Source organism: Acinonyx jubatus, chromosome D4 (genome assembly GCF_027475565.1).
Source record: "Acinonyx jubatus isolate Ajub_Pintada_27869175 chromosome D4, VMU_Ajub_asm_v1.0, whole genome shotgun sequence".
Lineage (NCBI taxonomy): Eukaryota > Metazoa > Chordata > Mammalia > Carnivora > Felidae > Acinonyx > Acinonyx jubatus.
In genome coordinates this window covers 86,999,638-87,018,302 of record NC_069391.1, presented here as the reverse complement: position 1 = coordinate 87,018,302, position 18,665 = coordinate 86,999,638, and the positions used below count along the sequence as shown (strand labels likewise).

General features: G+C 35.3%; 1 protein-coding gene across 4 annotated transcripts in view; it reads right to left on the bottom strand.

Annotated features, from left to right (window-relative positions):
• Positions 1–18,665, bottom strand: part of RIC1 (RIC1 homolog, RAB6A GEF complex partner 1) — a 142,424-nt gene that overhangs the window by 73,124 nt on the left and 50,635 nt on the right. For all 4 annotated transcript variants that reach the window (XR_003414596.2, XM_027041162.2, XM_027041163.2 and 1 more), the window contains one exon: positions 1,048–1,127. Coding sequence is in view for 3 of the 4 variants with exons in the window: in XM_027041162.2 (XP_026896963.1) it covers positions 1,048–1,127 (80 nt within the window). In the remaining variant the exon portion in view is untranslated. The remainder of the gene's footprint in view (positions 1–1,047; positions 1,128–18,665) is intronic.

Here is an 18,665-nt window from a genome sequence, read left to right as displayed (position 1 = left end):
ATCAGAAGCTTATAAGAACACATTTTACTATTCCTCTACTGGCAGAGCAGTAATTTTTAAAAAACCAAAAACTATCTTTACATATTAAAACTGTATGTTTCTAAAAGATTTGTTTTTAATGTTTTGAGTTACTAGTGTTTAGTTTGAGCTACTAATTAACACAAGTTTCTTTTGTGTTTGTTAGTTATATTTCCTCTTATTACTTTTACCCATTTATCTTTTGAAATCGTTGGGTTTCTTAGCAATTTGTCTCCTTAAAATATAAGATATATTTTATACATAAAATTACATAAAATATAATATTTTATGAAAATATAAAGATAAAAAGCCTCGGCCCTATTTACTGAAAAAACTTCCTCCAGTTTGTTACTTTTAACGCTGTTCTTTTTTTCCTGTTAATTTTGAGAAATTTAAACTTTCATACATTAAAATGTATTTTCTGTCTAATTTCTTATATACCTAATAAATTCTGGACATCTCCTACCATCTAGAAGTGTGGCAAGTATTCACTTATATATTCATCCAGCTTTAATGATTTGATCTTTTGCTTTAAAATTAGGATGTTATTTCAAAAGTAAAGCAAAAATTTTAAGGAAAAAAAATGCAAAACATACACAACAACATAGCTTAAAGATCAAGTTCTAACCAAGAGGTAACCCCTGCTTGGGGTACACTTTTTTTCTCTGCATGTATAAAACACTACAGGAGTGTCAGTAACTTATATTGACATTTCATTTCTTTCCCTCCTGATGTTTTAGCTCCCCCCTAACAAGGCCTGGAGAATGCTAGACTATATTAGTAGTGATCCTGAATGTCCGAGATACAGTACATTCACCCAAGATTCCCAAGTAACTAATTACTTAGTTACAGAATTCTTTATTCAAGTAATGATAGTTAGAGGAGACCTGGCAATTTTTGACATACTATTTTTTAAAATACTGACTTGGCTTTATTTTATTCACTTCAGACAATGCAAAACTGGGATGTTTTTTATGAATATAAAGTATGCAAGTCAATTGTTAAAAGAATGAAAGACAACAAACTTACTTGGGATACACTGGTTCATAAAGGTACTTGTCCCCTCTTGTAGATGTAATATGAAAAAACAAGATGTAGCCATATGCAGTCTGAAAGATAAATTTTATTTGCCATGAATTAAAGGGTAAGGCTATGACTAAAACCTTATATTTCATTTTTATATATTCTTACTTTGAAAACACTTCACTCTTGGGAACCCTCTTCTGAAAAGCTATAGTCTAACTATCCAATTAAAACAAAAAGACTTTAATACAACCCATCTTGTTTAACGTAACCCATGAAGAGTTTTTATGATATTTCATAGATGTCACTGAAATCAACAGTTCATACTATGTTGTAGACATTAATACTCTAAAATTAAATTATACTATTCAATAGCAGATAATTATTTTGCAAAATATACAGACCTTTTTGAACTCAGCAACATGGCAACTAATTTTTCTAATTTTTAAAGCAACAATGTCACCAAATAACAACAGTAGAAAATCCTTCACTCAACTCAAAGTTTACACAACATAACTTCAAAATGACATATTTACCTATTTCAAAAGCAATTGACTGGCTTCTGATTTGCTATAAAATATACCAAAACACAGAAGAAAAACAGAGCAAATCTTCAGTTTCCAAATTTGAAGATCAGTTAATTTTTCTAAGTTAACAAAACGGTATTAAAATATAAATTGTATTAAAACATTGTCTGATTATGGCACACATCTGTGAACTGTGAAGCTCAAACAACCACTACACATTTAAGTGTACAAAAATACTGTTTCTAACCAAACATTTTCAGGCCTGAGTAAAGTGGCAACTGCTTGGACCCAACTACTACATGCTAATACTGAACTTTTTTTTTTTTATGTTTTTATTTATTTTTGAAGGAGAGACAGCAAGAGAGAGACACAGCATGAGTGGGGGAGGAGCAGAGAGAGAGGGAGACACAGAATCCGAAGCGGGCTCCAGACTCTGAGCCATTAGCACAGAGCCCAGTGCGAGGCTCGAACTCACGAACAGTGAGATCATGACCTGAGCTGAAGTTGGATGCTTAACTGACTGACTCAGCCACCCAGGCGCCCCAATATTGAACTCTTTATCATTTTAGAAGCAGGTGGGCTTTTACCCAAAGTAGAACAAAGAAAACTGAAAAAAAAAATTATCCAAGTTTTCAAATTTTTTTCCAGTACTTGCTTCTGTTCTTCACTTAAAGGAACACCAGAGGAAAAACAATTTCTTCAGCAATGTGTTCTGTTTTATTTTTAAGCTATGAACTTTCCTATTTCATAATACATACCAAAACTCTAGAGTTCAATATATTGGGACACAAAAGAAAAGAGGCTGAGATCATCCTAGTTCCTCATGGGCAATTTTACATTCTTCAAATGTGCAGAATATGGGATCAAAGGAAAACAGATTCAAATCAAACTACATCAGACATCATAACCCCCACACAGATCAGTAATTCTTTAAAATTTGTAAGCTCTACTACTACCTTATATGGACTAGAAAAGTAAAATAATTTGGGTCTAGCACTGAGATGAATAACATGCAAATGCTGTCTGGAGTATCAGTCACTCAAGGTCAGAAGTTCAACATTTCAGAATATCAAATGCTAATAATATACTTGGAATTTTAACAAGTGCTCAGGAGACTATAATGCCAGGGGAAAATATAGCATCATTTGCAACAGCATTTAGAAAATTTTATACATGTGATATACTAGATGAAATTATAAATGGCTTGATTTACTCTTCTAGTATTCTGTATCAATCTTACTAAGTATCTATAGCTTCGCATGTATATTAAATGCTATATAGTTCCAGATCTCACTGACCTTTTCTTTAACAGTCTTCCTTTGAACAAGTTCTGCCTTTGAACAATCTAAAAAGTTCTGGTAATAAATGATCATCCTTAAAAAGTAGCATCTTCATTGTAAACTATACCCAATCTGTTATTATGCAGTATGATGATGGCCTTTCTCTTCCCACCTTCAAAATACTGCCAATGAGCATACAACTGCTTAATCTATAGGCAACAGTCCCAATATCTACTTACAGTACGGATACACATTCTCTTTCACTCTCACACACGCACACGTTTCTTTCTCTCTCTCTCTCTCTCTCTCTCTCACACACACACACACACACACACACGATGCACGAACTAATTTTTTCTAAGAAAATGAAAAGACAAAATAAAGAAACTCGGACTTCTCTTTCCTGGTATCATCCCATATCTTTTTTTTCTTCTTCTTTCTCCAAGGCACACTATTGGATTCTGTGGTTGTCATTACAGAGGCCGAACAATTTTTGTAGGCAACGTGAATGGCAAGTCCTCAAGTCTCTTTCTTTAGTATACCCAGGAATAAGGGTCACAGATACATAAGAATAAAGGCTATCAAGAGGATAAAAGAAAGAAGTCACTACTTAAGTGGAGAATGGAACAGACTTGTCTCTAATAACGCCACTTAAAAGAACTGGAAACAATTTCAAAGGATATTAACAATGCATCAAAAATTCAGTCAGTATGAACCTTCAGTCAGAGAAGTATCATCTTCTTTTTTCAATTGCAAACTGTAAATGGAGATTTGAAAAGCTCTGCAAACAACCTCAGATAATTCCACAGTTTAAGAGAAGAGTGTGAAATCTGGAGGTGGCAGTGTGGTTGATGCCATCACCATTATTAATTGCTTGTTTGTATTTTGCTTTGTCTGTCATTGCTTTGTTGGGCATTTGGGAAATTTTCCCCTTGCTATTTACAATTAAAAATATTTTAAAAATTATTTTATGACTGCATGACATAAATAAAAGTAATTTTATATTTTAAATCCAACTGCATCATGATACAAATCAACTGTTAGATACAACTAATGCTTCACCTGCAGGAAGCAATTCCAATACCTTCCTCTACTATCCAATGCCTCTACTGGACATGAATTCACCACATGCTTCAGAATTCAAGTCATTGTGCAATTCTTCCTTAGGACATACCACTTTTATCATGAAGAATAGGACAGATTCATGCATCTAGCTCCAATGATGCATCACAAAGATTTCTATGATAATTAGGAGATAAGGATTTGATGATTTTAGAGATGTAACTTCTATCCCAACATCTGTCATGTTAGGCTTCAAATAAGGCTGAACTAACAGAGTAGCACTTTTCAATTCTTTACATCGGTTTGTAAACATTGTTTACTGTTTTTAGATTAATTATACATGTTCAAATACATAAAATTAATCACCCAAATCCTACCACAAAGAATAATTACCTAACATTTCTGTATAATCTTTCAGACTCTATACATTCAGATACATGAATCTATTTAAATGGGAAATGATTAAAAACAGCTATATAGATCAATCACACACACTCAAAAATCGGTGACGACTCTTTTGACATGAAGTCATCAAAAATTATCCCTAATACATACTTACTACCACGCTTTTATAACAGAGCACTAATTAAAAAAAAAAAAAGTCTTCTGCTTCCAACCAGGATGGTTTAAACTGAAGCCAATTTATGCTCTCATCTGAAAACAAAACAAAAACCTGGACAAAATAGAAGAATGGTTTTTGAAACACCAACATGAAGCAATGAAGGCCAGGGATCCCTGAGAGATGAAAAACTGATAGGAGTCCTGTAATTGCCCCAGCTTACTCCCTTGGGAAAGTTTCCAGGGCACAGCAGTGAGAAGAGGAACTAAGGCAGAGCCTGGCAGACTCCCTGACTTGAGGAATGAAGCTGAGAGCCCAAGAGGAACAAGGCAAACAATGTATACAGAAGAGTACCGGACAGGAGAGAGCTGTGCACAGACAAAATCCAAGAGTACCACACACATGCACGTGAGGAAACTACTCGAGGTAGGAGAGAACACAACCAAAAGGATTAGTCAGTAAAGAAAATGTGTATGGTGCTCAAACAGTCCTGAGAACAGTACCTGTCCCACAGACTGAAGAACTCCTAATTCACAGGGAAGAACATAATTCACAGACCGAAGAACTCATAATTCACAGGGAATTGACTAGAACACTCAGGGATGTGGTCCTCAGGTATTCCTGTGGCAATCCTAGAAAGGTATTCCCTTAGTAGTAGGGGATAATTACCTTTAGATTGAGCACTGTTCAAAACACACATTACGAAGCATAAAATAAGACACGCACATATACTGTCTCCAAGTAATCAATACTTCATCCCAGACCAAAACTTGATTTATAGGACCACAAAAATATCCAGCACATAACAAAGTAAAAAATCAAAGTCTGACAACCAATCAAAGATTACCACATATGCAGATCAGCAGAAAAACAAGAGACACAATGAGAAGAAAAAACAACCAATCAAGAATGATCCAGAATTCAATTAAATGTGAGAATGGGCATCAAAACAGTTATAACTATATTCCACATGTTCAAAAGGCTAGGGAATATAGAAACCATATTTGAGAGATAAAAAATAAAACATGAGACTAAAAATATACTGGATATGAATATAGAAACCATATGTGAGAGATAAAAACTAAAATATGAGGCTAAAAATATATTGGATATGACTAACTTGCAAGAAAAATTCACTGATCATAAAAGCATAGCAGTAAAGATTATCCAAATGAAACACAAACAAACCCAAAATAAAACTGAAAGAGCACTGGTGAACTGTGGGACAACTTCAAGTGGCCTAATCTACAAGTAAACAGAGTCCCCAAGGGTACGGGTAGAAGTCAGAAAAAGCAGTTGCATTTATTTAATCCAAATTTTATTTGTTTCAGTTACACTTCTTCAAAAAGTAACTCCATTTTCAACAAGAACAAGACCAATCTATGTTGTGGTTTTACCATATGCAAAAATCAAATATGCACAACAGATGTTCCTTGACCTCAGTAGAATTAAATTAGAAATTTGTAACAGATTTCTGGAAAACTCTCTAACATTTGAAACTAAATAATTCATAGATCAAAGACATAAAAAGGAAACTTAAAAAATACAGTATACTAAAATTTATGGGATGTTGCCATAACAGTACTTAAGGCGAAATTTTAGAGCTTTAAAAAGCTGTATTAGAAAAAAAGAAAAATCACAAATCAATGACATCAGCCTTTGCCTAAACTAGAAACAGATGAACAAATGAAATTCAACTTAAAAAAAAAAAAAAAAGGAAATAATAGAGATCAGAGTGGAAATCAATGAAATAGAAAACAAAAATAAACTCAATGAAACCAAATTTGGTGTTTTTTAAAAATAAGATCATTAGGGGTGCCTGGGTGGCTCAGTCAGTTAAGCGTCTGACTCTTGATTTTGTCTCAGGTCATGATCTCACAGTCATGGGACTGAGCCCCACTTTGGGCTCTCTGCTGACAGCGCAGAACCTGCTTAAACATTCTCTCCACCCGCCCCCGACTTGCTCTCTTTCAAAAGAAATAAACATTAAGAAAAAATAAGATCATTAACACTTATACACCTCTAGTCATATTGGTCATGGGGGAAAAAAAAAGATAACCACTATCAGAAATGAGAGAGGTGACATCACTACAGATTCTAGAGATATTAAAATAATGATGGAGTACAATGAAAAACTGTAACAAAAAATTTACAACTGTGTGTCTATTTTATCAAATAGACAACTTCCTAGAAAGACACAAACTGCCAATACAAGCACCTTGCATAAGCCTACTATGTATTCAAGAAACTTAAATTTTAACTAAAATCCTTTCTAGGCTCAGATGGTATCACTGGTGAATTCTACCAAATATTTAAGAAATTATAATTCAACACAAAATCTTCTAGGAAACCAAAGAGGGACACTTCTCATCTCATTTTATGAGGCCAGCATTACCCTCGTCCCAAAACTAAAGACATTATAAGAAAATAATCTAGTGACCAGCACCTCTTATTAACATAGATGTAAAACTTCTAAACAAAATTTTAGCACATTAAATCTAGCAATATATTATCAGGAAAATACATCGTAAGTAAATGAGGTTTATTCAGAAATGCAAGGTTGATCTAACATTGAAAAAAATCATCAAATGTATTTTACCATATTAATAAACCAAAAAAGAAAAATAATAGTCTCAAATGCAGAAAAAGCATTAAACATCCTACAAAGCATCCTGATTAAAAACTGTCAGAAAATTAGCAAGAAAGGGAAAACTTCCACAACTTGATAAAGGAGATCTGCAAAATACCTATAATACCATTCTTAATAGTGAAAGACTGAATGTTTTTCTTCTGTTCAACACTGTAATGTACAATCTAATCAGTAAAATCAGGCAAGCAAAAGAAATAAAAGGTATCTAAATTAGAAAGGAAAAGGGAAAACTGTCCTTTGACATCATCATCTATGTAGAAAAATCTGATGGAATGTACCAAAAATGAACCAGAGTAAGTTGACCATGACTGGAATACACAAGATCAATATACAAAAATCAACTGCATTTCTATATATGTAAAGAACCAGAAAATTAACATGTTTTCTCAATAGGATCAAAAATATGAAATACTCAAGAAAAAATCTACCAAAGATGTGAAACAGCTGTACACTGATAACAAAACACTGAAGTTAAAAATATCTAAATAAATGAAGAGATTTATCTTGTTTGTAGGTCAAAAGATTCACTAGTGCTATGACGAGAACTCTCTCCAAATGGGTCCACAGATTCAATGCAATCTCAATCAAAATCTCAGCAGGCATTTTCATCAAAACTGACAAGGTTATTCTAAAATTCATATGGAAATAGAAGGTCCTACAATGGTGAAAGCAACTTTGAAAACAAAGAACAAAGTTGGAAAATTAACACTGACTTCAAAAATTACTACAAACCTGAAGTAATCAAAATGATGCTGAATTAATATAAGGGCAGGCAAATAAACACATCACAGGATAGGAGCAAATACAGACAAAAACAGATATATGCGGGCAACTTATTTTTGAAAAAGATGCAAAGAAAGGTAGTATAGAAGCAAGAACCTTTTCAACAAACTGCAAAAATTCAACTTGGATCCATATGTTGCACTATGTACAAAAATTAACTCAAAATACATTACAGACTTAAATCTAAAACCTAAATAATAAAACCTCTAGAAGAAGATATAAAAACAAGATATGAAACATAAAATACAAAACTGATAAACTGGACTTCATCAAAATTAAGTACTTCATTCAAAAAACACTGTTAAGAGAGAAATTCTTTATACAGTATATACGTACTACAGGATGTGTACCCAAAATGCATTAAGAACTCTAGGACTCTGACAATAAAAAAGCAAAGAACCAAATCAATAAAACGAGCAAATGCTCTGAATACACACTTTACCAAAAAAGACATACAAGGCCAATAAAAAGATGGTCAATATCATTTTTCATTAGAGAGATACAAATTAAACTTATAATGCACATCCGTGAGAATGGCTACAACTAAAAAATCCATACCATACCATAGGTTGGCAAAGGGGAATGAGAACTCTCATACACGCTGCTGGCAAGAACATAAAACGATACAACTTAAAAAAAAGTGTGACATTTCCTTAGAAAGTTAAACATTCACCTACTTCATCATTTAGCCGTTCCACTCGAGTACTGACCCAAGATAAAAGGAAATACATGCCCATAAAGGTATTTGTACATACATGAATGTTCCTAAGAGCGTTGCCTGTAACAGTCAAAAACTGAAAACAACTCAAATGCCCATCAAGAGATGAACGGTTAGTCAAACCAATGTGGCTTTTCTAGAGAGACAGAAAGCAAATCAGGGGTTGAAGGAAGGTGGATCACAGCATTAGGAGGGAATTACAAAAAGGTACAAGGAAACTTGTAGGAATGATGATCTGTTCACTATCTTAATTTAGTGGTGGTTTCAAAATTTATCAAATTGTACACTTCAAACGCGCATTTACTCTAGGTAAACTGTACCTCAATAAAGCTATCTAGGAAAAAGAAATGAAAGTGATGGTTGGATTTGTAGCAGAAACTTTTGCTCTCTGGAAAAGCTTCCACCATCACATAAAAAGCTTCATGTAGCCTCCTGGAGAATAAGAGATCACAAAGGGAATCAAGGTGGACATTTCCAGTCCAGATAGGGACAGAAAGCATTTGGACCATTAGGCACCAGAGAGCAGCCAGGTAAGTGCTGTGGTAGCCTATCAGTGGCCGCAGGGGAAACCAGGAGAACTTCTTGACTAAATACAGAGCAAGTCACAGAACACAAGTAAATAAATGGTGGTTTTAAAGCACTAAGGTCTGAGATAATGACTCAATAAATACTACATAAGAATAATAATCCAAACAAAAATAGTGTGGTTTAAGGAAAGGCTGAGAATATCAAGTTATGGAGGTGAGAGCAAATTTCAAAGATATCCAGGAGAGCTGCACCACAATCACTTCCAAACCAGAGTCTGGTCACACCAGCATGAAAGGAAAAAATGAGGTAAGTAGGTACTACGTGCAGGCCTGTGCTCCTCGGCAATATGCTCTATCTCAGAATACTGTGCTTTCCGCTGTTATTTGGGTACTCAATATATTAACATGGTGGAAGGGAAAAAGAAATCAAAATAAAACAAGGAATTCTAAGTTAAATTATTTTTCTCTTATTCACAAATAAGCAGATTCTAACTCATGTTACACTAACATAAATACATACTACATACTAACATACACGCTATACATCCATTGAGCTGGGTATGAAGGGGAATAATACTGCAAGTAACAGTGGAAACCAGTTTGGAACGGCAGGCTGGGGCCAGATCACAGTAGATCCTGAGTACTAGGCTAAACAGTTTGGAACACATTTTGAATGCAACGGGAAGCCACTGAAAGGTTTGAAAATAATATAAAAGCCTTGATTTGGAAGTAGCTATACATAATTAGAATGCACTTTAAGTGGAGAAAAAAGAATAGCTAGAAGTTTTAAGCTCTAGGCAATCTAGACAAGATATAAAAAGACCTGTACTAAGGTCATGGCAATGAGAATAAAGAGAAAATCATGGCAGCAAACTAAAGACAGGACTCAGCACCATCTTGGTGACTGGATGGGAATGCAGACTCACAGGACTCCAGTGTTTTTTCTTATTTTAAGTTGCAATAGAAATATTTACACATATGCTTAAATACACTGGTGCTCCTATCTGTCAGAGTCCCAAAGATGAGACAGTACTTAAAACTGATTTCAATGCTCCCTACACCTGGCCATCTATTAATAGCCTAAAACTGAGGAAAATCTGAGGGATAATTATGGCCAGGTACCATGTCAACAAAAATGGTATTCTACTTTTGAGAGAGAAAATACTCTCCCAAAAATCACTATAGAGCAATTCTTAAAATGGTAAAGGATTTTCTTTCCCACAGCCCATTGAAAAAGCCAGTGAGATTTCTTTTCAAGGTACCAGTTGATAAGGAGGTGACTATGGTAGAGATGATGATACAGAAATAGAATGGTGTATTAACTGATGAGTGAGAGCACACGATGACAAAACTTGAGTAGGGAAGATCAGGCAGTAAGAAAAATACACAGGGTGGCTGCTTTGGCCCTGACTTAATTTGCAGAAAGAGAATTATGTTGTATTGCTCTAGACCATACAATTGCATATCCTTCCCTACACATTCTATCAATGACATTTTATAAAAGTAAGTTTCAAAGTATCTCCTAGATTCAGCTTCATTCCACAATAGCTAGTAGGATTAAGCAATCATGCTAATAGTGAAAGGCAGTAAAGTAAAATTATTAAGACTCTAGAACTCTAGAACCAGGCCTCATGGCTTAGAATTCCATTACCAGAAATATGATCTTAGATAATAGGATGTACCTCTGTAATCTTGGGCAGGTTACTTCATCTCTCCTAGTTTGTTCAGATTTATGATGGGAAAAAATATTATCTACCTTTAGTGCACTGTGATGAAGAATTGATTTTAAGGACATAAAACACAACAGCGCATAGCCCACACTAGATATCCCCAAAATTTGCTACCATAATAACTCTGAATCTTCAATAGTTAATTTATAATCAATGCATTTCATGTAAGAAGCTAATAAAATGTATAATGCATTCAAGGAAAAGGACCATCAAAATTACTAAACCTTCAGAATCCAAAGTCTGGTTACCTAGAAAGTTCACTTACTCAATACCCATTGTATGACAGTATACAATTCCTTAACATTATTTTTAAGTTTATTTTGAGAGAGAGAGAGAGAGAGAGAGAGAACACATGTGTATAAGTAGGGGAGGGGCAGAGAGAGAGAGAGAGAGACAGAGAGAAAGAGAAAATCCCAAGCAGGCTCCATGATGTCAGCAAGGAGCCCAAAGCGGAACTTGATTCCATGAACTGTGATATCATGACCTGAGCTAAAATCAAGAGTTGGATACTCAACCAACTGAACCACCCAGGCACCTCTTAATATTACTTTTAAATGCACCTTGATAGATTATCTTTTAGTACATATGGTTATTTGCAAAAAGTGAATGCCTTCCTGAACAGAAGATCACAAAAGTATCAGTGGCCTTTCTCAACTAGTATCATATGACTAATGGTTCTCTCCATGTATTTCAGTCTACACTACAATGTCAGAAATGAAAATTAAAAATAACCTCTTTTGCAGGCAGAGGCAATCAAAAAATTGGACAACAGGTAGATATGGTTTAAGTTAGCTTCCGGAGGCGCCTGAGTGGCTCAGGTAGTTAAACGTCCAACTCTTGGTTTCAGCTCATATCATTATCTCCGAGATCATGAGTTTGAGCCCCACATCAGGCTCCGTGTTGATGGCAAGGAGCCTGCTTGGGATCCTCTCCAAGCTCCCACCCCTCCCTACTCGCGCTCTCTCTCAAAATAAATAAATAAGAACTTTAAAAAGGTAGCTTTCGGATTCTGTTAAAATGGAAAGACTGGGCCCACATTCCTAATCTCTCCTTCTCTTCTCAGAAGACAATTGCCAAAACGTGTGCTGGATGAGTGTGGAGAATGTCTGAGTCATCAAGATCTCTTGAATTCTCATGGGATAGAATATGTGGTAAGGGACCAAGCAAAGGGAAAGTTTTGCTTTGCCACTCCTTGAGGCACTGGGCCAACATCCAGGATTTCAAAGTTCTCTAAGTAACTTAAAAAGCAGAACCCCCTCCGAAAAAGGCTGAATGAATGTGACTGCTCCTGGAAATAGACATTGACAGGGCTGTCCATGCCACTCTGACTTCAGTAGGCTTACAGTAGTGGCTGCAGTGGTGAATCGAACGGCTCCCACACCTCCTGGTCTGGAGAAGCTTTTAGCTTAGGGCCCTTCCACTCAGAGAAACCTCCTGAGAGTAGAAGAGACTCATCCTAAGCCTCAACAGAGCACAAGAGCTTATAAGCTTGTCTGCCTCTGCCAACTGCCATTTTAGTGACCATCTATCTGCTGGTCTGCATTCTTAGAGACCCACATGAAAGCCTCACCTCTGTGGGTGACTAATGAAACACAACAAAAGTACCATTTCTACTGGAGGCTCAGTAACAAATGAAACAGCTAAAATATATGGATCCTACTGATGCGCCACACAGATGAGAGACAAGAATGCAAGCAAATTATAATAAAAAAAAATTAAGGACTTTCAGGAGATACCATTAGAACATAAAGAACAAATAATAAAGAATAACCTTTATGGAAGCTAAACCTTTTATTCCAGAAGATCAAATGGAAACAATTCCATGACACAAAACATAAAGAGATAAAAATCATTATTGAAAGATAAGAGACTTGAAGAACAAACTCAAATTTATTCTTTAGAAAGTAATAGAAGAAAACTTCCCTAGCTGTAGAAATACTAGAGCTAAGATTCGGGTTTAATATGGGGGTGGGCAGGGGGGAGAGAGAGAGATGGTTTAATGAAAAAGGATCTATATCTACAGGTAACAAGCAGAAACAACTGAATTTCAATCATAAAGAGAAAAATCATACAGAGAAAAAGATCAGTTGCCTACAAAGGAGAGAGAATAGATTAGCACTAGACTTCTCACCAGTGACACTAGAAACCAGAAGGCCCTGGAACAGTATTACATGGCTAGAAAAAAAAGAATCCCAAATCTAAGAATACTACACCTAGCCATCCTTTACTATGGCTCAGAATAGAATGTTCAGATATTTACTTCGTTTAATATGTGAATGCCTACCATGTCCCGAAAATGCTTTCAGCACTGGAGCTAGAGTGAAGAGAACAAGCAAACAGACATGGAATATTCTAGGTTTGAAAACTGGACAAACACAGGCAACCTGCAGAAACAGAACTGCAAAGGGCCAATTCATACATGAAAAGATGCTGAACCTCACTATCAAGGAAACAAGTGAAACCAACAAGACCATTTTTCATCAATCTAATTTAGACATAAATGCAGAAAAACAAAAATCTTATGAACACTTATGAGGAACTCTGGAACTGATACAATTTTGGTGAAAAATAATTTGGCAACATTTATTAAAAAGAATAAAGCTATATTCTTTGACCCAGCAATACTACATAGGGGAAACTGCCCTAAAGAAATAAATGTACCAATACAAAAAGGATATATGTATAAAATTACTGTAGCACTGTCTGTACTTGCCAAAAATCCATCAAAAAGAGTTTAACAAAGTAAATAAGAAACTTCCACACTATGAAGTATTACACAAATACTAAACTTAGTAAGCCAGAAGTATATATATTCCTCTGGAAGGACAGTTGTAATATACTAAGTAGAAAAAAAAAAAAAAAAACTACAAAGTAATGTGTAAATTAAGGTCAAAATTTTGGAGAAAAATATGAAAAGTCTTAAACTTATTGATCACTTAAAAATCCACTCATCTGAAGTTATAGTCAAGTTACAGAGGCATGCTGAAGTGAGACAGAGTTCATGATATAATGATATATCAAAAAAGCAGATTACAAAACTGTATGATAGCTTTGTATGTTTTAGATAATCCTCTATTTATTAAACTCACAGATTTATCAAATATGCCCCCCATCAACAAATGACATTAGCAGTCACTTATAGTAATATCACTTTGTATTTAAAAATAAACTTCAATTAACTTTCAAATTCTAAATGCTATTAAATGTAACAGTATTTGCAAATATCCATAAAAAAGATATAAAGATGTAAGTAAAATGTAGTAATTATCTCTGAATGGTAGAACTATTATTTTGTGTTTCTTAGGCTTTCTTCATCAAACATGTATCACCCTTATAACTTAAAAGTTAAAACTTAAAAAAAATCTAATTCTTAAAACCACAAAACTCCTAAAAGATAACATAAGAGAAAATCTAGATGAACTTGGGTTTGGCAATAATGTTTAGGTACAACACCAAAGGCATGATACAAAAGAAGAGATAAGGTGGATTTCATTAACGTTAAAAATGTATGCTCTACCAAAAGACCTGTCAGAAGAATTAAAACACAAGCTGCAAACTGGGACAAAGTATTTGCAAAAGACATTTGTCAGAAAGGACTGTTATTCAAAGTAGACAAACTACTCAAAAAGTTCACAGGGTGCCTGGGTGGCTCAGTCAGTTAAGCATCCAGTGACTCCTGATCTCAGCTCAAGTCTTTAAGAGTCATGAGTTCAAGCTCCACACTGGGTTCCACACTGGGCATGAAGCCCACTTAAAAAAACAAAAATGGGCCAAACACCTTAACAGACACGTCATCAAAAACATACAGATGACAAATAAGCATTCGAAAAGATGCCCCGCATCGTATGTCATCAGGAAAATGCAAATTAAAACAATGAGGTACCACCATACACCTATTAGAATAGCCAAAATCCAAAACATTACCACCACCCAATGAAGATACGGACCAACAGGAACTCTCATTCACTGTAGACAGGAATACAAAAGAGAACACTCACCATGTAAGGCAGTTTGTCAGTTTCTTTCAAAACTACACATACTTCTACCATGCAGTCCAGCAATCACACTTTTTGGTATTTACCCAAAGGAGCTGAAAACATAAATCCATATAGAAACCTGCAAACAGATGTTTATAGCAGTTTTATTCATAACTGCCAAAACCTGGATGCAACCAAGATGTTCTTCAGTAAGTGAATGGATAAAAAACTGTGATATATCCAAACAAGAACATATTACTCAGTGCTACAGAGATAAGTTATCAAACCAGGAAAAGACATGAAGAAACCTTAAGTGCATATTACTAAGTGAAAGAAACCAATCTGAAAAAAACGATATACCACAAGATTCCAATTACAGGACATTCTGCAAAAGGCAAAATTGGGAAGACAATCAAAGAGATCACTCCTTGCAAAGGGTTACAGGAAAAGGGATCACAGGTGGAGGAGAGATTTTTGAAGCACTGAAACTACCCTGTAGATACACTGGCAGATATACATCATTATGTGTTTGTCCAAACTCACAGAACATACAATACCAAGAATGTACCATAAATGTACACTATGGACTCTAGGTGATGATGATGTATGAATGTAAGTTCACCAATCATAAGAAATGTACCACCCTGGTGGGGGATGTTGATAATGGGGAGAGTTGTGCATGTGCTGGGGAAGGAAGTATAAAGGAAATCTCTATACCTTCCCCTCACTTTTGCTATGAACCTAAAAATACTCTGAAACAGAACATTTATTTTTCATAAACTCCACTTACGATCCTATATGTATTTTAAAATTCATAAGCTAAAACATTAATTCATGTTCTAAATTATACAAATGGAGATGATAACTTAAATCACTTGGATCAGGTCAGTGTTTACTCAGTATACTTAATACAAGCCAGGGGCACCTCGGTGGCTCAGCAGGTTAAGCGTCACACTCTTGATTTTGGCTCAGGTCATGATCTCATGGCCATGAGATTGAGCCCCTTGTCAGGCTCTGTGCTGGGCGTGGAGCCTGCTTGAGATTCTCTCCCTCTCCCCTCACCCTGCTTGCTTGCTCTCTCAAAAAAATAAAAATAAATAAAATTAATGCAAACTATACTGTAACAGCTAAAATTACATTCATCATGATATCTCCATGAAGCTGCAGATAAAGATGGTAAGCTGGAGTGCGTGGCTAGCTCAGCTGGTGGAGCATGGGACTCTTGACCTTGCAATTCTGAGTTCAAGCCCTGTGTTGGGTGTAGAGATTAATTAAAAATAAAGTCTTAAAAAAAAAAAAGACTACAAGCAATAACTACATGAAATAAAAACTGGATTCTCAATAGCCAAAAAAATAATTGTTTTACCTTCTCTTCTATATGCATTTTATTCTCCAAACTGAAGACAGGAATAATTTCTTCTAACTTCTCTGTTTTCTTAGTACTTGGTAAAATGCAAAAAGTTAATAAACTAACATGAAATTATTTCTGCTCTAAAAATAAAGCTAATAGACTATTTTCTCTTTACTTGGATGTAGGGGCTGTCTCTAGTTATCTCTTCCTGGGTCCGGCATAAGTAGGGCAGGGGAATAGTGGCCCAGAGTATAAGAGCTCCATAAAGATGTTAGGGGGTACTGGCTATGGACTGGTTGGTCTGCAAATCAAAGGCATACTAAACAGGTGAATCCTTAAGATTCTCTAGAAATTGCCTGGCCTTGGGAGGGACAGTCCTTCCAGGGTCAGCAAGGCCTCAAGATGTTAAAGTATCATACGTACACAAATATAAAAAGGGTAATTAATGCAGAGAGAAAAATGATCACAAATTTTACTATTTAAAAATTCTAAATATAACAGTAATGAAGAGTGAGCACCAATTTTCCACTAAAGAGAATGGAATTTTTCTTATGAGGATAACATTTTTGCTTAACTGGGGCTTAAAGTTAGTGTTCCCTATCATCAAAATCGATTGTAAAGTTTCTTCTATTAATGCTGTCCTGTAATGAGATCTTACATATTCATATTTGAAATGTCTTTTCATACAAGTAGTGATATCAATCCATGAGTACATGATTTTAATTGAATACAGTCAGTCATCAACTAGGTAAGTACACAAGTCTACCAGACTCTTCTGATGTTTGCCATTTAACATGTCAATACATGGTAGATTAATCATTTGCAATTGAAGGTACGGTGAAAGCATTCTTCATTTGCACAATTAAATGGATTATGAAACGTGGACATCTCCTTTACAATTGCATCAAGTTCTGCAATATGCTATTAGAACTCAGTATGAGCTCAGAAAACATACCTACTGCTAATTTTTGTTGGAAAAACAGGTCTTACTTTGTAACTTTTGACAGCGGTGGAAACACAAAAAAGCAGCCTGACATTGTGATTCAAGTAACATTAGTTGTCACCAAAATGACTTGACCATATGTAAATTGTAGATGTGACTGAATTCATGTGGAAACGTTACTAAGTCTACAGCAAAAATTATCTACCAAATCATTCAGGGTCTGAGCGGTTCTTCACTCAGTGGTTAAGGTGGTTCTTCAAGTTCAAAAATTTTCAATCTCAGCCCAATGTAAAAAAAATTCACAATAAACCTTTACCACTGACTGCTCAGACATCAAAGACCCATGGAGTTTGGCAAGCAACGAATTCCAGCTTCTATTTCTAAAAACTTAAAATGGTTACAGGCATTAAACACTTCCATGTGTGCTAGTTTTATAAACTGCCCAACTAAGCCTTTTACCGCTTCAGGTGTATTTTTGTCGCTATCAGTTAAAACACACCTTAGTGGACTCTACTTCACGTTGTACTGATTGGTGTTTTTGCAACTTCATAAAAACCTTTTCACCTAAAGTTCTCCCATACATGTTATTCACAGGGATTAATTACTAATCATTTCACACTCTACACTGACTGCTCAAATACACTGAGCTGGACTGTTACATTTCTCAGTTCATCAAAAAACAGCTACACAGGCTCTGTGCTGATAGCTTAGAGCCTGGAGCCTGTTTCAGATTCTGTGTCTCCCTCTCTCTCTGCTCCTCCCCCACTCATGCTCTCTCTCTCCTTCAAAAATAAGTAAAAACATTAAAAAAAAATTAAAAAACAAACCAAAAAAAGCTACACATCAGGTTTTGTGCTGACAGCTCAGAGCCTGGAGCCTGCCTCAGATTCTGTGTCTCCCTCTCTCTCTGCCCCTCCCCTGCTTACGCTCTCTCTCTCTCTCAAAAATAAAAAACATTAAAAAAATAAAAATTAAAAAAAAAGAGCTAAACTTACTTTGGCTGTACCTTCATTTTCATTTTTTATTTTTGTGAAGATATGGTCTTAAATTTTCTAATTTTTCTATTAATTTCAATGAGTTGGGAATGCTATGATAAATACTAAGTTGGATAATGTCAACTTTTGTTGTATTTTTTTGGCTTTGCTATAGGGTCACTGCATAATTAAGACAATAATTTTCCATCTAATCCAGTAAATTAATCCACACTCCAATGTATTTTATTTTTTTAAATGTTTATTTTTGAGAGAGAGAGAGAGAGAGAGAGAGAGAGAGAGAGAGAGAGAGACAGAGCATGAGCAGGCAAGGTTACAGAGAGAGAGGGAGACATAGAATCTGAAGCAGGCCCCAGGGTCTGAGCTGTCAGCACGGAGCCCGACGCGGGACTCAAACCCACAAACCATGAGATCATGACCTGAGTCAAAATTGGACGCTTAACCCAATGAGCCATCCAGGCACTCCCACTCCAATGTATTTTAAAAGCATGATATTCAAAACCTATTCTCCTCATCTTTTCTTCT